This window comes from Engystomops pustulosus, chromosome 1, assembly GCF_040894005.1.
Source record: "Engystomops pustulosus chromosome 1, aEngPut4.maternal, whole genome shotgun sequence".
Lineage (NCBI taxonomy): Eukaryota > Metazoa > Chordata > Amphibia > Anura > Leptodactylidae > Engystomops > Engystomops pustulosus.
Genome location: NC_092411.1, coordinates 301,832,994 through 301,853,139, shown reverse-complemented (window position 1 = coordinate 301,853,139; position 20,146 = coordinate 301,832,994). Strand labels below are relative to the sequence as shown.

Genomic DNA, 20,146 nt, shown 5'->3' with positions numbered 1-20,146 from the left:
GAGGGGCGTGGGTGTGGGCGTCCAAACACTGCAGGGGTCAGAGGCCCTTGGTCCTGGGCGGGGTGAGACATTACCTGCTGATGAGGGAGCAGGGGAACGCCGCAGAGCTACACTCTCTAGGTTCATGTCTCAAGTTACTGGGACTCGTAGTAGAGCACTGTTGAGGCCAGAACAGTGCGAACAGGTGATGTCGTGGATTGCGGAAAATGCTTCTAGCCATTTGTCCACCAGTCAGTCTTCCACGCAGTCCATCCATGTCACCGAAATCAGCACTGCTCCACCTCAGCCTCCTTCCCCCCAGTCTGCCCCCTCCTAGGAAAATTTGGCATTTGAACCGGCATACTCTGAGGAACTGTTTTCTGGACCCTTCCCAGAGTCACAAACCACTTGTCCAGTTGCTGCTGAGCTCTTTTCCGATGCCCAGGTTTTCCACCGGTCGCAGTCTGTGGGTAATGATGACATTGTTGACGTAGTGGAAGAAGTGTGTAAAGAGGTGTCGGACAATGAGGAGACACGGTTGTCAGACAGTGGTGAAGTTGTTGTCAGGGCAGGAAGTCCGAGGGGGGAGCAGACTGAGGGATCGGAGGATGATGAGGTGACAGACCCAAGCTGGGTTGATAGGCCGGGTGAACACAGTGCTTCAGAGACTGAGGCGAGTCCTCAACGAGAACAGGTTGGAAGAGGCACTGGTGGAGCCAGACGGAGAGGCAGGGCCAGAGCTGGTGCATCAGCGCCAAATATTTCACGTAGTGAAGCTCCCGTGGCGAGGGCTAGATTTTCGGAAGTCTGGAGGTTCTTTAAAGAAACACCGGATGACCGACGGACTGTGGTGTGCAAAATGTGCCACACCAGGATCAGCAGGGGTTCCACCACTACAAGCTTAACCACCACCAGTATGTGCAGGCATATGAATGCTAAACACCCCACTCAATGGAACCAAGGCCATTCACCTCCGGCCGGGTCCACCACTGCTCCTTCCCCTGTGTCATTTGCTGCCTCTGCTAGTCAGCCCCCTGCCCAGGACCCTGGCACAAACACCTCCCGTGCGAAAACCACACCTTCGCCTCCACGATCCTCCACAGCATCCACCAATGTCTCCATGCGCAGCGTTCAGCTCTCCATACCCCAGACGCTGGAGCGCAAGACGAAGTACAGTGCAACTCACCCACACGCCGAAGCCCTAAACATCCACATCTCCAAACTACTTAGCCCTGAGATGCTGCAGCGGCTGCCCCTTGGTATTCGGTCCCCAGCCGCCACTACTTTTCCCGATGTGCCGTCCCAGCCCTGCACTAGCACGTGTCAGACAACATCATCCGTGCCCTGACCAACGCCGTTTCTGACGAGGTCCACCTGACCACGGACATGTGGACGAGTGCTGCCGGGCAGGGCCACTATGTATCGCTGACGGCACATTGGGTTAACTTGGTGGAGGCTGGGACCGCAATCGCCGAGGATTGCGGGGCCTACATCGGTCGAGGTCTCTCAGGCCTACTATGCCTCCTCCTCCTCCCACCCCTCCTCCACCTCCTCCTCCGAATTACCATCCGTGGGCATGGCGCCATCAGCCGGTAGCTCTAGGCACAGCAGAAGTTCCATCACTAAGCGACAGCAAGCGGTGCTCAAACTGCTGAGTCTAGGCAATAAAAGGCACACCGCCCAAGAGCTATTACAGGGCATCACGACGCAGACTGATCTGTGGCTGGCACCGCTGAACCTGAAGCCAGGCATGGTTGTGTGTGACAACGGCCGTAACCTGGTGGCGGCTCTGCAACTCAGAAGACTGACACATGTGCCATGCCTGGCCCATGTGTTAAATCTCATAGTTCAGCGGTTCCTCAAGACATACCCCGATCTGTCTTATTTGCTCACGAAGGTGCACCGCATCTGTGCGCATTTCAGGAAGTCCAGCACAGATGCTGCCACTCTCAGGGCAGCGCAGCGCCCCCTCCAACTGCCCACTCACCGACTGTTTTTCGACGTGCCCACGAGGTGGAATTCAACATTAACCATGTTATCCAGAGTTTACCAGCAGCGCAGAGCGATTGTAGACTGCCAGATGTCAACTTCCACCAGAACTGGTAGTCAGGTCAGTCAGCTTCCTCAAGTCTACAATGAGGAGTGGACGTGGATGTCTGATATCTGTCAGGTGCTGAGTAACTTTGAGGAGTCAACACAGATGGTCAGCATCAGCCTCACCATCCCACTGCTTGGCCTGTTGAAAAACTCTCTGGTCAGCATGAAGTCGGAAGCTTTGCACTCGTCACAAGAGACAGGGGAAGAAGATTCCCTTGTTGATAGCCAAAGCACCCTCAGGTCTGTTTCTCAGCGCATATCGGAGGAGGTGGAGGAGGAGACAGAAGAGGGGAGCATTGCTCAATCCTTCACTGTTCAGCGTGTAGGGGCAGAAGAAGAGTAGTTGGAGGAGTTGGAGTAGGAGGAAATGGACAGTCAGGCCAATGAGGGGAGTGAATTCTTGTGAGGTGGGACTCTGGTACATATGGCAGATTTTATGCTAGGCTGCCCATCCCGTGACCCTTGCATTCAAAGAATTTATTCCAGCACTGATTACTGGGTATTCACTCTCCTGGACCCACGGTACAAGCAAAATCTTTCCACTCTCATCCCTGGAGAGGAAATGAGTGTGTGAATGCATGAATACCAGCAGGCCCTGGTGCACAAGCTGAAACAGTTTTTCCCATCTGACACCGCTAGCGGCAGAGGGCGTACTTCTGCGGGACAAGTAGCGAGGGAGATTAGGCGAGCAGGCAGCTTGTCCAGCACTGGCAGGGGTACGCTTTACAAGGCCTTTGCCAGTTTTATGTCACCCCAGCAAGACACTGTCACCTGTCCCCAGTCTCGGCAGAGTAGGGCTGATCTTTACAGAATGATGGTGAGGGAGTACGTAGCTGACCATACCATCGTCCTAAGTGATCACACAGCTCCCTACAACTACTGGGTTTCAAAGCTGGACATGTGGCACGAACTGGCGCTGTACGCCTTGGAGGTTCTTGCCTGCCCTGCCGCTAGCGTGTTGTCAGAGCTGGTTTTCAGTGCAGCTGGTTGCATTATCACCAATAAGCGTACACGCATGTCGACTGACAGCGCTGACAGGCTGACGCTTATCAAGATGAATAAAGCCTGGATTTCTCATGATTTCCATTCTCCACCAGGTGAAGGAAGCTCAACCTGAATAATGTATGCACTCCTCCTCCTCATTTTCCTCCTTCTCCTCCTCTTTGTACACTAAAGCAGTTGCCAGGGCCAACTGGCTGTAGCTATATAATTTTTCTGAAGGCCACCTACCCGGTCCTGTGTTTTAACCAATTTTTTGGATTGCCACATACAGGCACTCAATCTATTTAATTTTTCTGGAGGACCACCTACCTGCTCCTCTGGTTTGAAAACTTTTTTGGACTGCAAAATACAGGCACTATCCAAATTTAATTGTCTCCATAGCAGTCTCCACACGTCGTCTTTATAGCTGCCTCCACACTTTGTCTCCATTGCTACCCACGGACATCATCTCCATAGCTGCCTCCCAAAGTCGTTCATATACAGGCACTCAATCTATTTAATTTTTCTGGAGGACCACCTACCTGCTCCTCTGGTTTGAAAACTTTTTTGGACTACAAAATATAGGCACTATCCAAATTTAATTGTATCCATAGCAGTCTCCACACATCATCTTTATAGCTGCCTCCACACTTTGTCTCCATTGCTACCACTGCACATCATCTCCATAGCTGCCTCCCAAAGTCGTTCATATAGCTGCCTCCATACATCGTTACCTTAGCAAACGAGCTGTGTCAGGCAGAATTTTGGGTTGTTTTCATGGCTTCCACATCAAACTTGTTAACTTTGTCGCCACCCTGCTGTGTTATCCACAAAATATACTGGCAAACTTTTATCATTTACCGATATTATTTCAGCGCTTCTTGCGCATCTGTTTACATTCCCCTCATCCGCCATAACCAAAACTTATAAGAACACTACTATACTTATACAAAAGGGTCTTAGAAGTGCTGTATGTAGCTCCCGCCTGCTTTGAAAATTATAATTTTTTCAAAGTAAACACTTCTGGCCCCCAGGCCCATTTTGGGTGCGGAGGAGCCGAGAGACAGGGGCTTGGACAGGCGAAAACTCGCCTGGCAGCGAACCGCCAGCTCCATCCCAAGATTAGGCAGCCTCAGAGGCATCCATGCATACTGCCCCTGCTGTTTCCTGTCCATTTCGCCTCCACAGCGTCCACCAATGTCTCCATGCGCAACTTTCAACTCTCTATACCCCAGACGCTGGAGCGCGAGAGGATATACAGCACATCATCCCCTGATCAAACGAGCTGTGTCAGGCAGAATTTTCAGGTGTTTCACCAGATACATAATGGAACTCGGCGCATCTGTCGCCACTATGCTGGAGACCTGAAGTTTCAATCATAGAAGCAATATGGATGCCCCATACTGTCGCTCTTAATCATGGAAGTCCTCTCCATGGATGGCTCCACATGTCGTCCCCTTATCAAACGAGCTGTGTCAGGCTCATTGTTCGGGTGTTTCACCAGATACGTTATGGATCTTGGTCACTATGTCGCCACCATGCTGTGTTATCGACTAAATATACTGTCAACCTTTTGTTCACATAGGAAATAATTTCAGCGCTTCTTGCTCACCTCCTTTGGTTCCTCTCTGCCACCCATTGGTTTGAAGCCTGGGTCCATTTAGGGTATGTCGCCATGCCACTCTCTAGCCTGCCGCTGCTGCCGCTGCCGTCCCCTATAGTGTCAAGGTCAATTATTGGATGTTTTAGATGCTATCTAGCCTCATTCTGTCACTCTGTCATCGCCATGCTGTTGCCCATAATTTTGGCATAATGGTGCGATTAAGCAGCCTCAGAGGCATCCATGCATGCTGCCCCTGCTGTTTCCTGTCCATTTCCGTGGTGTTTCCATCCTTTTCTGAGGTTTCCAGGTGTTTGGCCAAGCTTCCCTGTGCAGACCCTGGCGCCTTACCTGTCTCCTGCAATGTATAACTGCATCATCCTTATAAAGACTGTATCGTATATATTCAGAATATGATATTCTTTGCAAACTATCAATGGATACAAGTATCCAATATCACCACTAAATGTATACACAAGAGACCCGGCCCTGATTTAGCTTGTACAACAATTACTCTAGGAGACTTATCACATAAGGGTGGACCGAGAAGGGTCAGAGAAGGGTCAGATGTTATAAAAAGATACAGACATGTACAATACAAAGGGAATTACCAGATTTATAACATTGTATAGATTGTGAGTGACATGAATGCAGAGAATACAGAATTACTTTGCATTTTGTGTAATGATAAGACCCGTCTGACCCCGGTCTAGCGCTGTAATCCTGTATCACCCATATTACACGATGGACAACGTCTACACAATCCAATACCTGAGGATATCCCTATAGTCCCAGGATCTTTGCTGTAGTCACTGACTAACCTCCTAGTGTGTGTGACATTGTCATATGAATCACAGTGGTAATCAGTAATGTGTGCTGGGATTGGGGTGAACGGGGGCACAAAAGCTTCCTGTATGGGGCACCTGCTGGTACCAATAGATAATGACTGCAATATCTAGTACCTGAGGATATCCGTATAGTCCCAGGATCTGTGCTGTAGTCACTGACTAACCTCCTAGTGTGTGTGACATTGTCATATGGGTCACAGTGGTGATCAGTAATGTGTGCCCTGGGATTGCGGTGGACGGGGGCACAAAAGCTTCCTGTATGGGGCACCTGCTGGTACCAATAGATAATGACTGCAGTATCCAGTACCTGAGGATATCCGTATAGTCCCAGGATCTGTGCTGCAGGAATAGTGGTAGATGAGTACTGATCCCCAATGACACCAGCCAGCTGGCCACGCCCCGGACAGGAGTAATTAGGTATCACCTTATCTGGACCAGACAGAAGATGTAACACACGGCTGACCGCCACTCGTCCATCTAGACACGAGTCATAAAAATTGTATCCCAGTGTAATATTGGGTAAGATGTCGGGATTATGATTAATATTATCAATGGCAAAGAAGAAAATCAGAGAATGTAGAAATCCATCAAACTCATGCCTGTGAATAAAGATAAAGACACATCCAGATGAGTAAGTGACTAGAGGACATGTCTGTACTACACACCTCAGGAAGATGAGAGATTACTGCAGATTTACCTTATACAATACAGTAATAAGTATGTGCCCCCTTCCTGACCTCCTAATAGCTTCCCCTTACATTTCCATATAACAGCCTCGTATTATACAGAGATGTGACATCAGGATGGAAGTGACATGAACTGATGATAAAACACATGATGAGAGGCTCCATATTCACAGGATCCTACACCCTACAGCTCACAATGTACATGATGTCCCCTGTACTGTGCACCCCCTGTATATGTGCAGTAACACCATAAAGAGCTTTTCTATATAGATAATGAGCTGTCCATGGACTAGGCCCCCATATCAGACTGGGGGGTCTAACAATCCAGACCCCACAGATCAGCAGCTGTATTGTACATGAAGTGTCTGGTGACAGAGAACTGATCTGACGAGGGATGTGAGGGATCAGGGAGTGGATGTAACCACCTACACATCTGATATCAGTGATGATATAATAGAAGCCGTACACTGCATGTAGGTACCAGGAGACTGTCTGCAGAGGGTCCGAAAGGAGACCCCAGAAACACGAGCTCCTTCACACTACAGAACATGATATACAGAATGACAAGGACTTACACTACACAACGTATATCTGGGAAGTATTCTGATGGAAGTAGTAGATTATATGAAGATTTATATTTTGTTATCAGCCCCCCAATGATGAGGTCTCCATCCTGGTGAGTGTTATGTTCATAATCTTTAACTTTTCTTATCCTGAGATCACAACCTAATTCTGTGAAAGGAAACCAGTGAAGAAGCAGCAGAAGAAAGAGACTGAACATCTCCTTGTAGGAATAAGATGATGATGGAACAATCTCCTGTGCTCGATGTGATGGTGACACAGAGACAGCGGCTCCCAGGATCAGGGCCACCCTGGTGACTGCTATCATCTCCCCTCTTCTTATACAGGATGATGGGATATATTTTACATTGTCTGATCTCATCTCACATCATTCTGGATCTGATCCCCGGTGATTGTGTCCTCATCCGTCTTTACACTGGATAAATGTAGAAGAAGAAAGAAGAAGAATTAACCATTTCCAGCCGTCCTAGTGTTATACAGATTTATTCCTGAGATGAGGGGATTAAAGTGTTGCTTTCCTACCAAATGCCAGGACAGGACAAAGAGGTATCATAGCTGTCCCATAACTAGGACATAATTCATAATTATGTGCCCTCAGTTACATGTGAGAGTTAAAGGATCTAGATGCCCTCCTGGCCAGCGTATCAAAAACGTAGCTGCATGGAAACCCAGAACACACCTAATGTTAGGCCTAGACACCCCAATTTGGTAGAGTGTGAGAGGTAGCGAGGTACCCTAATTATTGGAAGTGATGGTTGTGCCATCTTCCAATCAAATGTTATAAGATTTTAATAAAAACCCAGACACAGAAGGTACCTTTCTGGAGGGAGGAGGAAATACAGACTTCCCCCTCTCAGTGAAATCTCAGCCAGGGGTTTAAAAATCCACTGGGTTTAAATTAGTGAATCTGGAAGAAGGCCTTGTCAGTCTATGAACTCTTATCATCATAGGGTTGGCCAAAATTCTCCTTGCTGTGATCGCTACTCGGCCTTTTGGCTAAGATCAAGTGTAGTATCTGTTCTTATCAGACCAACCAACTCCAAACCCTCCCTTCCCTTCACTGAGACCACCATCACCCCCCTAGTCGGGGTCTCAGCATTTCAGAAACCAGCCCATAAGGCAACCCCCAGGAATCAGCGGCACTAACCCAAACCTTCATCCCCTAGCTGAACCCCTAGCCCTCACGGTGGAGAACTTCCCTGGAGAGGGGTGAAAAATGTTACTCTTTCTTTTTCAGGAGAGTCCACGTCAGCCACACGCCCCTTACTGAACTGCGCAATGAAGCTGGAAACATGCAGCGGGGCAAGGAGGCCACGATGGGAGTCATCGCCGACTTCTACAGCAGCCTCTACACCTCGAAAAGCACAGACCAAGAAGCTGCTGAGAGGTTCCTAGTAGGTATCACTAACCCCCTTGATCTTGCAGGTGCTATGGCAATGGATGACCCTTTGACGGTGGACGAGCTGCTCTCTGCTGCTAAATCCTTTAGGCCTGGCAGGACTCCAAGCAGTCATGGTTTCCCAGCCAAGCTCTATGTAGCACTGGGGGACCTCATCTGCCCGGACTTGCTGGAGCTCTTTGAGGAGATGGTGGTGGAGGGCAGGATGCTGCCATCATTGAGGCAAGGAATGATCACGATCCTGTACAAGCGTAAGGGAGAGAGGTGTGATCTGAAGAATTGGCGTCCCATCTCGCTTCTTAACTTGGACTACAAGATTCTGGCAAAGGTCCTAGCAAACAGACTGAAGGTCGTCATAGGGGAGATCATCGACCAAAACCAGACCTGCGGCATCCCAGGCTGCAGGATTGCAGACAGTCAAGCCCTCAGGAGAGACACGGTACACTGTATCAGAAGCTGCCGCATCCGTGCAGCTCTGGTCAGCCATGATCAGGAGAAGGCCTTCAACCAAGTCTCGCATGAATTCATGGTTAAAGAACTGCGCAAGCTTGGTCTGGGAAAAATGTTTTGTACCTATGTTAACCTGATGTATTCGGATATTTGCAGCACAGTGTTGGTCAAGTGCTCACTCTACATGGACGACATGACCGTCTTCTGTGCAGACCAGTGTTTGGTAATGGAGCTCGACCTGTGAGCTGTTCGGACAAGCTTTGGGGCAAGAGTCAACTGCAAGAAGTCAGAGGTCATGCTCTTCAGGGACTGGCATCTTGCATATTCTGCACAAAGTTTTGGGGGTTTGGTTTGGGAAAGACGGAACAGCCACAAAGTCTTGGCAAGAATGCATGACCAAGGTAAACCAACGGATTTGACTGTGGGCCCTCAGACACCTTACCCTCATGGGGTAAGCACTGGTCCTGCATAACGAGGTGCTACCTGTGCTACACTACACGGTACAGGCATGGCCACCCATGGCCGAAGTCAGCAAAGCCATTACCAGGACTGTGTTTAAGTGTTTTTGGTCAATCATGTACAAGGAGCCTCGCTAGGATGGTAGGGGCATCCCCAACATCCCCACTTTGCTAGGGATTTCCTTTGTTTATGACTGCGTCTGAAGAACTCTGAGAACACCAAGGGACACTGCCGGAAAGTCTGTGTCCCTTTTTTTCCTTCTTCCCCTGGTACAGGGTCTTGGCTGGGACAAGTGGAACAGCTCCTTCCCTTCAACTGGGATCCTCCCTGGTACTATGCCAGGGCGGTGAAATTTCTGAGCGATCAACATCTGTAGGGACTCAAGCCGGATTTGTAGAAGCCCAAGACTATCCACAAACTCATCAAGAAGAAGGAATATGAGGGGCACTGTTACCAAACATCTTACATGAGACGTATATATAAATTCAGTTCACCATTATGAGGTGTAGCATACATGGATGCATGAGACAGGAGGTTCTCTAGCTCAAACAGTCCGTAAGGTACCTGCCAGGATTAAGCACTTGTAAAGCATTTAAGAAACAGACTTTTTCCTTCAGTGGGCTCCTGCTGTATCCTTAGACTACTTTTGGAATTAAGACTACATTTTATTGGTGAGTGCCAGCACTTTTTCTTTCTTCCTATAGATATCCAAAAACTCATCAGAGCCAAGGACATCATGTAGTGTGTTTCGGGGCTGGCCTCCAGCACCATGGACACCGTGTGGTCCAACATGTCACGTATAAAGGCTTTACAACTGGCACAAGGATTTGTCATAGATGGTCATTCACCGGGGCCTCCCCACCCGGTCATTTATGGATTACAACCTGCGGAAGACCCAATACTGCCCCTGGTGTGCCTTTGCTGAGGAGACATCATTGCACTTGTTCTGGGAATTCCCGTTTCCTCGGGGCCTGTTGAAAGCCCTGGATTTCTGTGCCTACGAACACCATGACTTGCCACGCTGCTCTTTTTGTTCTATTTCAAGGCACCCACAGTGTGGGAGGAGGCTCCATACCATGCACAGAGAAACTTTCTTAATCCAGGACTGTCATTGGCTAGTCTTTAGCCAGCTCAGAGACTATGCATCCTCTGACAGCTGGATGGACTCAGAAGAAGAGGACTGACATGCCCACTTCTTCACTTTTGTTTCTCTTGTTGACCTTACCATTTTTAGTTAATTGTGGACCTTATTTAGAGAGTTATGGGACTTTGCCCCTTTCTTCACAGATTGAGGCATCCTCCTATCTGTTTTCCAAGGTCCAGGCAGTTGCTTTATTTGTATGTTTTTTGTTTGCCTGAGCTAGAATGCTAGAGTAGCACTTTATACTGCCATAGTGTTAGGAGCTTATCTTAATGTATTGTGTGCTTTGTACAAAGCCCATGCTGCTACATGGCACATGCTGTCCGGGAGTTTTACTGTGTACATGTGAATAAAGGCTCTTTCGATTAAAAAAAATAAAACTGTTCTTGTCAGTTTTTCAATCAGATGGATTTTTGGGAAAGGTAGAAGGAAAGAGAGCTTGTACTCGGGAACATCTCCTCAGGGACTCATAGATGGGCCCCTGCACTTCTTGGCAACCCTCAAATGAGGTGCACCCCTTGAGATTCAGAGCACTATAAAATGAATACAGCACTTCCCATTACTGATGTGGGTAGCATAGCCAAATATCCTCACTTCTTGAGAATGTTCGGATGAACTCAAACCATCTGTTCTCACCTTTGGTTTTGTTCCTCCACCAACAGTTCTGGTAACAATTTCCTCTAGTTCGGTACAGAGGTCATTAGGACACATTTACTTACCCAGTCACTGGAGTTCACTGTGCATTGTCCAAGTATAATGCGCTGTGCCGCAATTCACTAAGATTGTGTGCCTGATATCATGAATGTCGATTCCCAGCTCAGGTCCAACAGAGTTCACCATCGTTTTGGTGACAGAAATCGGGGGGCGTGGCCATCGGACAACCCAACGGATTCTGAAAAACCATGGAATTTAAAAAACAATTTGTGTCACAAGAACACCTTACATGCACCAGGAAGAAGAAGGCGAACTCCATGGCGGAGTAGCGACACCTGTTGGATATCGGCGCACAAACTTAGTGAATCCCTGCAGATCCGAATTCTTGTCAGACAACGTGCCGCGGGATCGCGACTGGATCGGGTAAGTAAAGTACCCCAGTTTCAGGATACCTCTGCAACTCATGTTGTCCATTAGAAGGCAGAACATTTGCAAGATCCATATAATACCATGGTGTATGTGGCCAACATGCTTTGGACGTAAAATGTTCAGTTGCTTTGTCTTCTGAAGGGTATTCAAGGTAGTCGACATGCTGTTTTGGTGGAGAGCGATTTCTCTGTCAATATATTGGCAATAGAGATGGGTGAATCGATTCTAAAGATTCTAGCTTCGGTTAAAATTTCAGGAAAAATTTGGTTCATCACAAAACCGAAGTTTATGCTGATTCGCTGGAACGAAGTTGGTTTTTCCCCTCTTTTTTCAGCTAAATGGGCACGAGAACAATGTGTTACAAGGGGCAGAGAACTCTGGGAAGAAGAAAGGAACACCCCCGATGACATCTGCAGACCTGTAAGCCAATCAGTGACCGGCAGGCTTATGTGATGTCACACAGCCCTATAAACGCAGCCATTTTACATCAGCACTTCACACTTCATGTGCTGCCTGTAGCGTGTAGCTGCTGCTACTGTTCTGTGCAATAGCGATTCCTGCTGCGATCCCAGGTTGTTCTTTAAGGGGGTTCTATATACCCCAAATAGCAGTTCTATTTAGTGACAAAATCGAATAGGAAGAAATCTGTTTGACTTTCATGCATCTGCAGTAGCTATTGAAGGACCAATCCCTGGTTGTTCTTTGACCCCTTAGCGCTCTGCACCATAGCTGTACTGCGCTGAGTCCTGCGAATAGCGCTCAGCGCAGTACTGCTACTGCGCAGAGACGATGCCCCCGGTGCAGAGCTGAACCGGCATCGGGGGTCGCGGGATGTCAGCGGTAATCTAGTGGGCTACGATTGTGGGTGTTTAACCCGTTAAATGCTGCGGTCAATGCGACTGCATTATTTAACCTGCCTTCTGGGGGTTTTTCCCCCACGATCGGCGTCCCCGTGCCGTTTTCGGGGGAGCCGATTGCTGCTATGGCATCTATGAGGTCTGATCGGGACCCCAGATATGCCTGAAGGTAGAGCCTTTAAGATGGCGTCTGTGACGTCATTTCAAAGGCACAGTGTCAACCTATGCATGTGCAGAGGCTGACACTGCTAATACTCTGCAATACATAAGTATTGCAGAATATTACCATGACCAAGCAGTCAGATGATTGCTTGTTCATGTAACATGGTGGAACCATGTACCATGGTGTACCATGGTAAAAAAATGTAAAAAAAATGTTTTTTAATAATAAATAACTTTATAAATCACTAAAAATGTCCATAAGCCCCATAACATATAAAGAGACATAGAACGCTCAAAAAAGTCTAAATCCTAACACAAACTCCACATGCATAGTATCACTGCGTCCATAACAATCCACAGAATAAAACTAAATATCTGTTGATCCCGTTCAATGAACGCCTTAAAAACCCGCCAAAAATTATGACTTTTAACCAATTGAATCCCACTAAAAATGCAATAAAAAGTGATGAACAAAACATGTGTACTCCAGAATGATACTGTTGCAAAATACAACATGCCATGCAAAAAACAAGCCATCAACCAGCTCTGTAGCCTAAAACGTAACAATTAGAGATGAGCGAACATACTCGTCCGAGCTTGATGCTCGTTCGAGCATTAGCGTACTCGAAACTGCACATTACTCGGACGAATACTTCGCCTGCTCGAGAAAATGGCATCTCCCGCCGTTGTGATTTTTGGCGGCCAGAAACAGAGCCAATCACAAGCCAGGAGACTCTGCACTCCACCCAGCATGACATGGTACCCTTACACGTCGATAACAGTGGTTGGCTGGTCTGATCAGGTGACCCTGGAATAGACTAGCCCCTGCCCGCGCTGCTCGGATCATTCTCTGTCTGGATGCCGCTGGGGAGTGAGTTGCTGCTGGTCAGGGAAAGCGTTAGGCTGTTCTATTAGAATAGTGTTAGGCAGGAGTGATTCTCCAAGAACCCAACAGCCCTTCTTAGGGCTACAATAACATTTTATTTTACTTTTTTTGGTTTGCCTGTGGCTGGGCTTGCTGGCATTAGTAGTGCAGCTAGTACCATATTGTGAGGAATTTGCAGGGAGACTTGCTACCGTTGTGTTTAGCTCTTAGTGACACACATATCCACCTTAAACACCGAAGTGGGACAATTTATTAGGGGTTTGATTTGAATTAGGAAGAGTCTGCTGATTTATTTTTTTTTACCTTTATTTCTTTTTATAGCTCAAAGTAATCTGGCAAAGCAGTGTGCTTTCAGTGTAAGCTACAAAATAGCCATAGGAGAACCCCAACGGCTTACTTAGGCCTACAACAGCGTTATATTTTACTTTTTTTTGTTTGCTTGTGGCTGGGCTTGCTGGCATTAGTAGTGCAGCTAGTACCATATTGTGAGGAATTTTCAGGGAGACTTGCGACCGTTGTGTTTAGCTCTTAGTGACACACATATCCATCTCAAACACCGAAGTGGGACAATTTATTAGGGGTTTGATTTGAATTAGGTACAGTCTGCTGATTTATTTATTTTTTACGTTTATTTCTTTTTATAACTCAAAGTCATCAGGCACAGCACAAAATCCAGTTGTGTGCTGTCAGTGTAGGTTAGAAACTAGCCATAGCAATAAGATAGCATCGTTTTGTTTAAAAAAAAATAAAAATAAAAAAAATAAACACAAAAATAAATAAATAAAGTTTACACTTTAATTTGGAAAATGTTTAACCCGAGGGCTTGGGGTAGAGGATGAGGGCGTGGACGTGGGTGTCCAACTACTGCAGGGGTCAGAGGCCGTGGTCCTGGGCGGGGTGAGACACCACCTGCTGATGAGGGAGCAGGGGAACGCCGCAGAGCTACACTCCCTAGGTTTATCATGTCTCAAGTTACTGCGACTCGTGGTAGAGCACTGTTGAGGCCAGAACAGTGCGAAGAGGTGATGTAGTGGATTGCGGACAATGCTTCTAGCCATTTGTCCACCAGTCAGTCTTCCACGCAGTCCACCCATGTCACCGAAATCAGCACTCCTCCAGCTCCTCCACCTCAGCCTCCTTCCCCCCAGTCTGCCCCCTCCCAGCAAAATTTAGCATTTGAACCGGCATACTCTGAGGAACTGTTTTCTGGACCCTTCCCACAGTCACAAACCACTTGTCCGGTTGCTGCTGAGCTATATTCCGATGCCCAGGTTTTCCACCGGTCACAGTCTGTGGGTGATGATGACATTATTGACGTAGTGGAAGAAGTGTGTAAAGAGGTGTCGGACGATGAGGAGACACGGTTGTCAGACAGTGGTGAAGTTGTTGTCAGGGCAGGAAGTCCGAGGGGGGAGCAGACTGAGGGATCGGAGGATGATGAGGTGACAGACCCAAGCTGGGTTGATAGGCCGGGTGAACACAGTGCTTCTGAGACAGAGGTGAGTCCTATAGGAGAAGAGGTTGGAAGAGGCAGGGGTGGGGCCAGACGGAGAGCCAGGGCCAGAGCTGGTGCATCAGCGCCAAATGTTTCCCGTAGTCAAGCTCCCGTGGCGAGGGCTAGATTTTCAGAAGTCTGGAGGTTCTTTAAAGAAACACTGGATGACCGACGGACTGTGGTGTGCAACCTGTGCCACACCAGGATCAGCAGGGGTTCCACAACTACTAGCTTAACTACCACCAGTATGCGCAGGCATATGAGTGCTAAACACCCCACTCAATGGCACCAAACCCATTCACCTCCGGCCGTGCACACCACTGCTCCTTCCCCTGTGTCAGCTGATAGTCAGCCCCCTGCCCAGGACCCCGGCCCAAACACCTCCCGTGCGAAAACCCCATCTTCGCCTCCATGATCCTCCACAGCATCCACCAGCGTTCAGCACTCCATACCCCAGACGCTGGAGCGCAAAAGGAAGTATAGTGCAACCCACCCACACGCCCAAGCCCTCAACGTCCACATCTCCAAACTGCTTAGCCTGGAGATGCTGCCCTATAGGCTGGTAGAGACCGAGGCCTTTCGAAACCTCATGGCGGCGGCCGCCCCTCGGTGTTCGGTGCCCAGCCGCCACTACTTTTCCCGATGTGCCGTCCCAGCTATGCACATGCACGTGTCAGAGAACATCATCCGTGCCCTGACCAATGCCGTTTCTGACAAGGTCCACCTGACCACGGACATGTGGACGAGTGCTGCCGGGCAGGGCCACTATATATCGCTGACGGCACATTGGGATAACTTGGTGGAGGCTGGGACCGAGTCTGACCCTGGGGCTGGTCATATACTGCCGACGCCGAGAATTGCGGGGCCTACCTCGGTCTTGGTCTCAAAGGCATACTATGCCTCCTCCTCCTCCCACCCCTCCTCCTCCTCCGAATTACCACCCGTGGGCATGGCGCCCTCATTCGGTAGCTCTAGGCACAGCAGCAGTGCCATCGCTAAGCGACAGAACTGCTGAGCCTAGGCGATAAAAGGCACACCGCCCAAGAGCTATTACAGGGCATCACGGCGCAGACTGATCTGTGGCTGGCACCGCTGAACCTGAAGCCAGGCATGGTTGTGTGTGACAACGGCCGTAACCTGGTGGCGGCTCTCCAACTCGGCAGACTGACACATGTGCCTGGCCCATGTGTTAAATCTCATAGTTCAGCGTTTCCTCAAGACATACGCCAATCTGTCTGATTTGCTCACGATGGTGTGCCGCATCTGTCCGCATTTCAGGAAGTCCAGCACAGATGCTGCCACTCTCAGGGCAGCGCAGCGCCTCCTCCAACTGCCCACTCACCGACTGTTGTGCGACGTGCCCACGAGGTGGAATTCAACATTAACCATGTTATCCAGAGTTTACCAGCAGCGCAGAGAGATTGTAGACTGCCAGATGTCAACTTCCACCAGAACTGGTAGTCAGGTCAGTCAGCTTCCTCAAGTCTACAATGAGGAGTGGACGTGGATGTCTGATATCTGTCAGGTGCTGAGTAACTTTGAGGAGTCAACACAGATGGTCAGTGGCGATGCCGCCATCATCAGCCTCACCATCCCGCTGCTTGACCTGTTGAAAAACTCTCTGGTCAGCATGAAGTCGGAAGCTTTGTGCTCGTCACAAGAGACGGGGGAAGAAGATTCCCTTGTTGATAGCCAAAGCACCCTTAGGTCTGTTTCTCAGCGCATATCGGAGGAGGTGGAGGAGGATGAGGAGGAAGAGGAGGAGAATGTTGGCGAGACAGAAGAGGGGACCATTGTTTAGTCCTTCACTGTTCAGCGTGTATGGGCAGAAGAAGAGGAGTTGGAGGAGGAGGAAATGGAGAGTCAGGCCAGTAAGGGGAGTGAATTCTTGCGCGTTGGGACTCTGGCGCATATGGCAGATTTCATGCTAGGCAGCCTATCCCGTGACCCTCGCGTTCAAAGAATTTATTCCAGCACCAATTACTGGGTATTCACTCTCCTGGACCCACGGTACAAGCAAAATATTTCCACTCTCATCCCTGGAGAGGAAAGGAGTGTGAGAATGCATGAATACCAGCAGGCCCTGGTGCACAAGCTGAAACAGTATTTCCCCTCTGACAGCGCTAGCGGCAGAGGGCTTACTTCTGCGGGACAAGTAGGGAGGGAGAGTAGGTGAGCAGGCAGCTTGTTCAGCACTGGCAGGGGTACGCTTTACAAGGCTTTTGCCAGCTTTATGTCACCCCAGCAAGACACTGTCACCTGTCCCCAGTCTCGGCAGAGTAGGGCTGATCTTTACAGAAAGATGGTGAGGGAGTACGTAGCTGACCATACCATCATCCTAAATGATCACACAGCTCCCTACAACTACTGAGTTTCAAAGCTGGACATGTGGCACGAACTGGCACTGTACGCCTTGGAGGTTCTTGCCTGCCCTGCCGCTAGCGTGTTGTCAGAGCGGGTTTTCAGTGCAGCTGGTGGCATCATCACCGATAATTGTACACGCCTGTCGAATGACAGCGCTGACAGGCTGACGCTTATCAAGATGAATAAAGCCTGGATTTCTCCGGATTTTCATTCTCCACCAGGTGAAAGAAGCTCAACCTAAATAATTTATGCACTCCTCCTCCTCATTGTCCTCCTTCTCCTCCTCTTTGTACACTAAAGCAGAGGAAACTGGCTATTTTTCGCCAGGGCCAACTGGTTCTAGCTATAGTACTCTATTTTTTTAATTTTTCTGGAGGGCCACCTACCCGGTCCTCGGTTTTAAACAATTTTTGGGAGTGTCACATACAGGCACTCAATCTATTTAATTTATCTGGAGGACCACCTACCTGCTTCTCTGGTTTGAAAACTTTTTTGGACTGCCACATACAGGCACTCAATTTATTTAATTTTTCTGGAAGACCACCTACCTGCTCCTCTGGTTTGAAAACTTTTTTGGACTGCCACATACAGGCACTATCCTAATTAAATTGTCTCCATAGCAGCCTCCACATGTCGTCTTTTCAGCTGCCTCCACACGTTGTCTCCATTGCTACCTCCACACGTCATCGCCATAGCTGCCTCCAAAAGTTGTCCATATAGCTGCCTCCATACATCGTCCCCTTATCAAACGAGCTGTGTCAGGCAGAATTTTGGGTTGTTTTCATGGCTTCCACATCAAACTTAGTAACTTTGTCGCCACCCTGCTGTGTAATCCACAAAATATACTGGCAAACTTTTATCATTTACCGATATTATTTCAGCGCTTCTTGCGCATCTGTTTACATTCCCCTCACCCGCCATATCCCAAACTTATAAGAACGCTGCTACACTTGATCTTATACAAAAGGTTCTTAGAAGTGCTGTTTGGGGAGTAGCCGAGAGACAGGGGCTTGGATAGGTGAAAGCTTGTCTGGCAGCGGAGCACCAGCTCCATCCCAATATCCAACTAACATAGTTTTACCGGAGCACCTTTAATCTACTACTAGTTCACTGCCTCCATACATCGTCCCCTTATCAGACGAGCTGTGTCAGGCAGAATTTTCAGGTGTTTCACCAGATACATAGTGGAACTCGGCCCATCTGTCGCCGCCATGCTGGAGACCTGAAGTTGCAATCATAGCAGCGCAATATGAATGCCCCATACTGTCGCTCTTAATCATGGAACCATTTCCGTAAAAACAATTAAAAATAGAACCACTATGCTATTCCATTATTCCTAGGTGAAATATTCAAACGACCCGGCCTGCTTGAAAATTATAATTTTTTCAAAGTAAACGCTTCTGGCCCCCAGGCCCATTTTGGGTGGGGAGGAGCCGAGATGCAGGGGCTTGGACAGGCGAAAGCTCGCCTGGCAGTGGACCGCCAGCTCCATCCCAAGATTAGGCAGCCTCAGAGGCATCCATGCATGCTGCCCCTGCTGTTTCCTGTCCATTTTGCCTCCACGATCCTCCACAGCGTCCACCAATGTCTCATTTCAACTCTCTTTACCCCAGACACTGGAGCACGAGAGGATATGCAGCACATCATCCCCTTATCAAACGAGCTGTGTCAGGCAGAATTTTCAGGTGTTTCACCAGATACATAGTGGAACTCGGCCCATCTGTCACCGCCATGCTGGAGACCTGAAGTTGCAATCATAGCAGCGCAATATGAATGCCCCATACTGTCGCTCTTAATCATGGAAGTCGTCTCCATGGCTGCCTCCACATGTCGTCCCCTTATCAAAAGAGCTGTGTCAGGCTCATTTTTCGGGTGTTTCACCAGATACGTTATGGAACTTGGTCACTATGTCACCACCATGCTGTGTTATCGACTAAATATACCGTCAACCTTTTGTTCACATAGGAAATCATTTCAGCGCTTCTTGCTCACCTCCTTTGGTGAAGCCCGAGTCCATTTAGGATATGTCGCCATGACACTCTCTAGCCTGCCGCTGCTGCCGCTGCCTCTGCATGCCGTCCCCTATAGTGTCAGGGTCAATTATTGCATGTTTTAGATGCTATCTAGCCTCATTCGGTCACTCTGTTATGCCATTTTGGCATAATGGTACGATTAAGCAGCCTCAGAGGCATCCAAGCATGCTGCCCCTGCTGTTTCCTGTCCATTTCCGTGGTGTTTCCATCCTTTTCTGAGGTTCCCAGGTGTTTGGCCAAGCTTTCCTGTGCAGACCCTTGGTCCCCTTGAAAAATGCTTGAGTCTCCCATTGACTTCAATGGGGCTTGTTATTCGAGACGAGCACTCGAGCATCGGGAAAAGTTTGTCTCGAATAACGAGTACCCGAGCATTTTAGTGCTCGCTCATCTCTAAATTTTAATCTTAAATCCCGCGCTCAGCCCGAATCAGTCGGATCAGTATACTGTCTACACAGAACCTGATATAGTCAGTGATCAGATTTACATCACCCTGAGCTTCCCCACATAGCAATTCCTAGTCCGTTGTTGCAAAACAGCATTGCAATTCCTCTTCCACTGACCCTGACCATTTACGTACCACTATCTCTTTTGTAGGAAGTCCTTTTTAGAACCGGGTGATACCGAGGTTTAAGAAAAATCAGATTGTGGTCCGAATTTCTCAGGGGTGGTAATGTCACAGATGTATAGGCATCAGTAGCATTAGCATAGAATAGATCAAGTATATGTTCTCCGCTAGTTGGCCTAATCACATACTGCGTTAAGTTTACCAGCGTTAAGTTTACCATATACCAGCCTTTAATGATCCCTGTTAGGATCAATAAGTATCACTATATCTACCTTGCAGGTCACCAACCACCTCCTGAAGTACTGCGAGTGCCGTATCATAGTTGGCTCATGGTGGGATATATATTCCAACCAGAATTACCGCTGAGAACTCCCTCGGCAAATAGAAGGGCCTAATCACCAGTGCCAAGATCTCCACATCTCCACAACAATGTTTCATTCTTACCGTAATATGTTCGGCTAAACACCACCCCTGATTAA

The 20,146-nt window shown here is 48.5% G+C and overlaps 1 protein-coding gene and 1 pseudogene across 1 annotated transcript in view; one reads left to right on the top strand and one right to left on the bottom strand.

Annotated features, from left to right (window-relative positions):
• The window catches only part of LOC140133433 (vomeronasal type-2 receptor 26-like), a 55,220-nt gene extending 48,140 nt beyond the window's left edge, over nt 1-7,080 (bottom strand). The window contains exons 1-2 of the mRNA XM_072153662.1: nt 6,767-7,080; nt 5,930-6,104 (exon numbers count right to left, since the gene is read on the bottom strand). Coding sequence (XP_072009763.1) covers nt 5,930-6,104; nt 6,767-7,080 — 489 coding nt within the window. The remainder of the gene's footprint in view (nt 1-5,929; nt 6,105-6,766) is intronic.
• A 669-nt stretch (nt 7,081-7,749) lies between these two features.
• On the top strand, nt 7,750-7,889 carry LOC140087450 (U2 spliceosomal RNA; annotated as a pseudogene).
• Nucleotides 7,890-20,146: the final 12,257 nt, after the last annotated feature.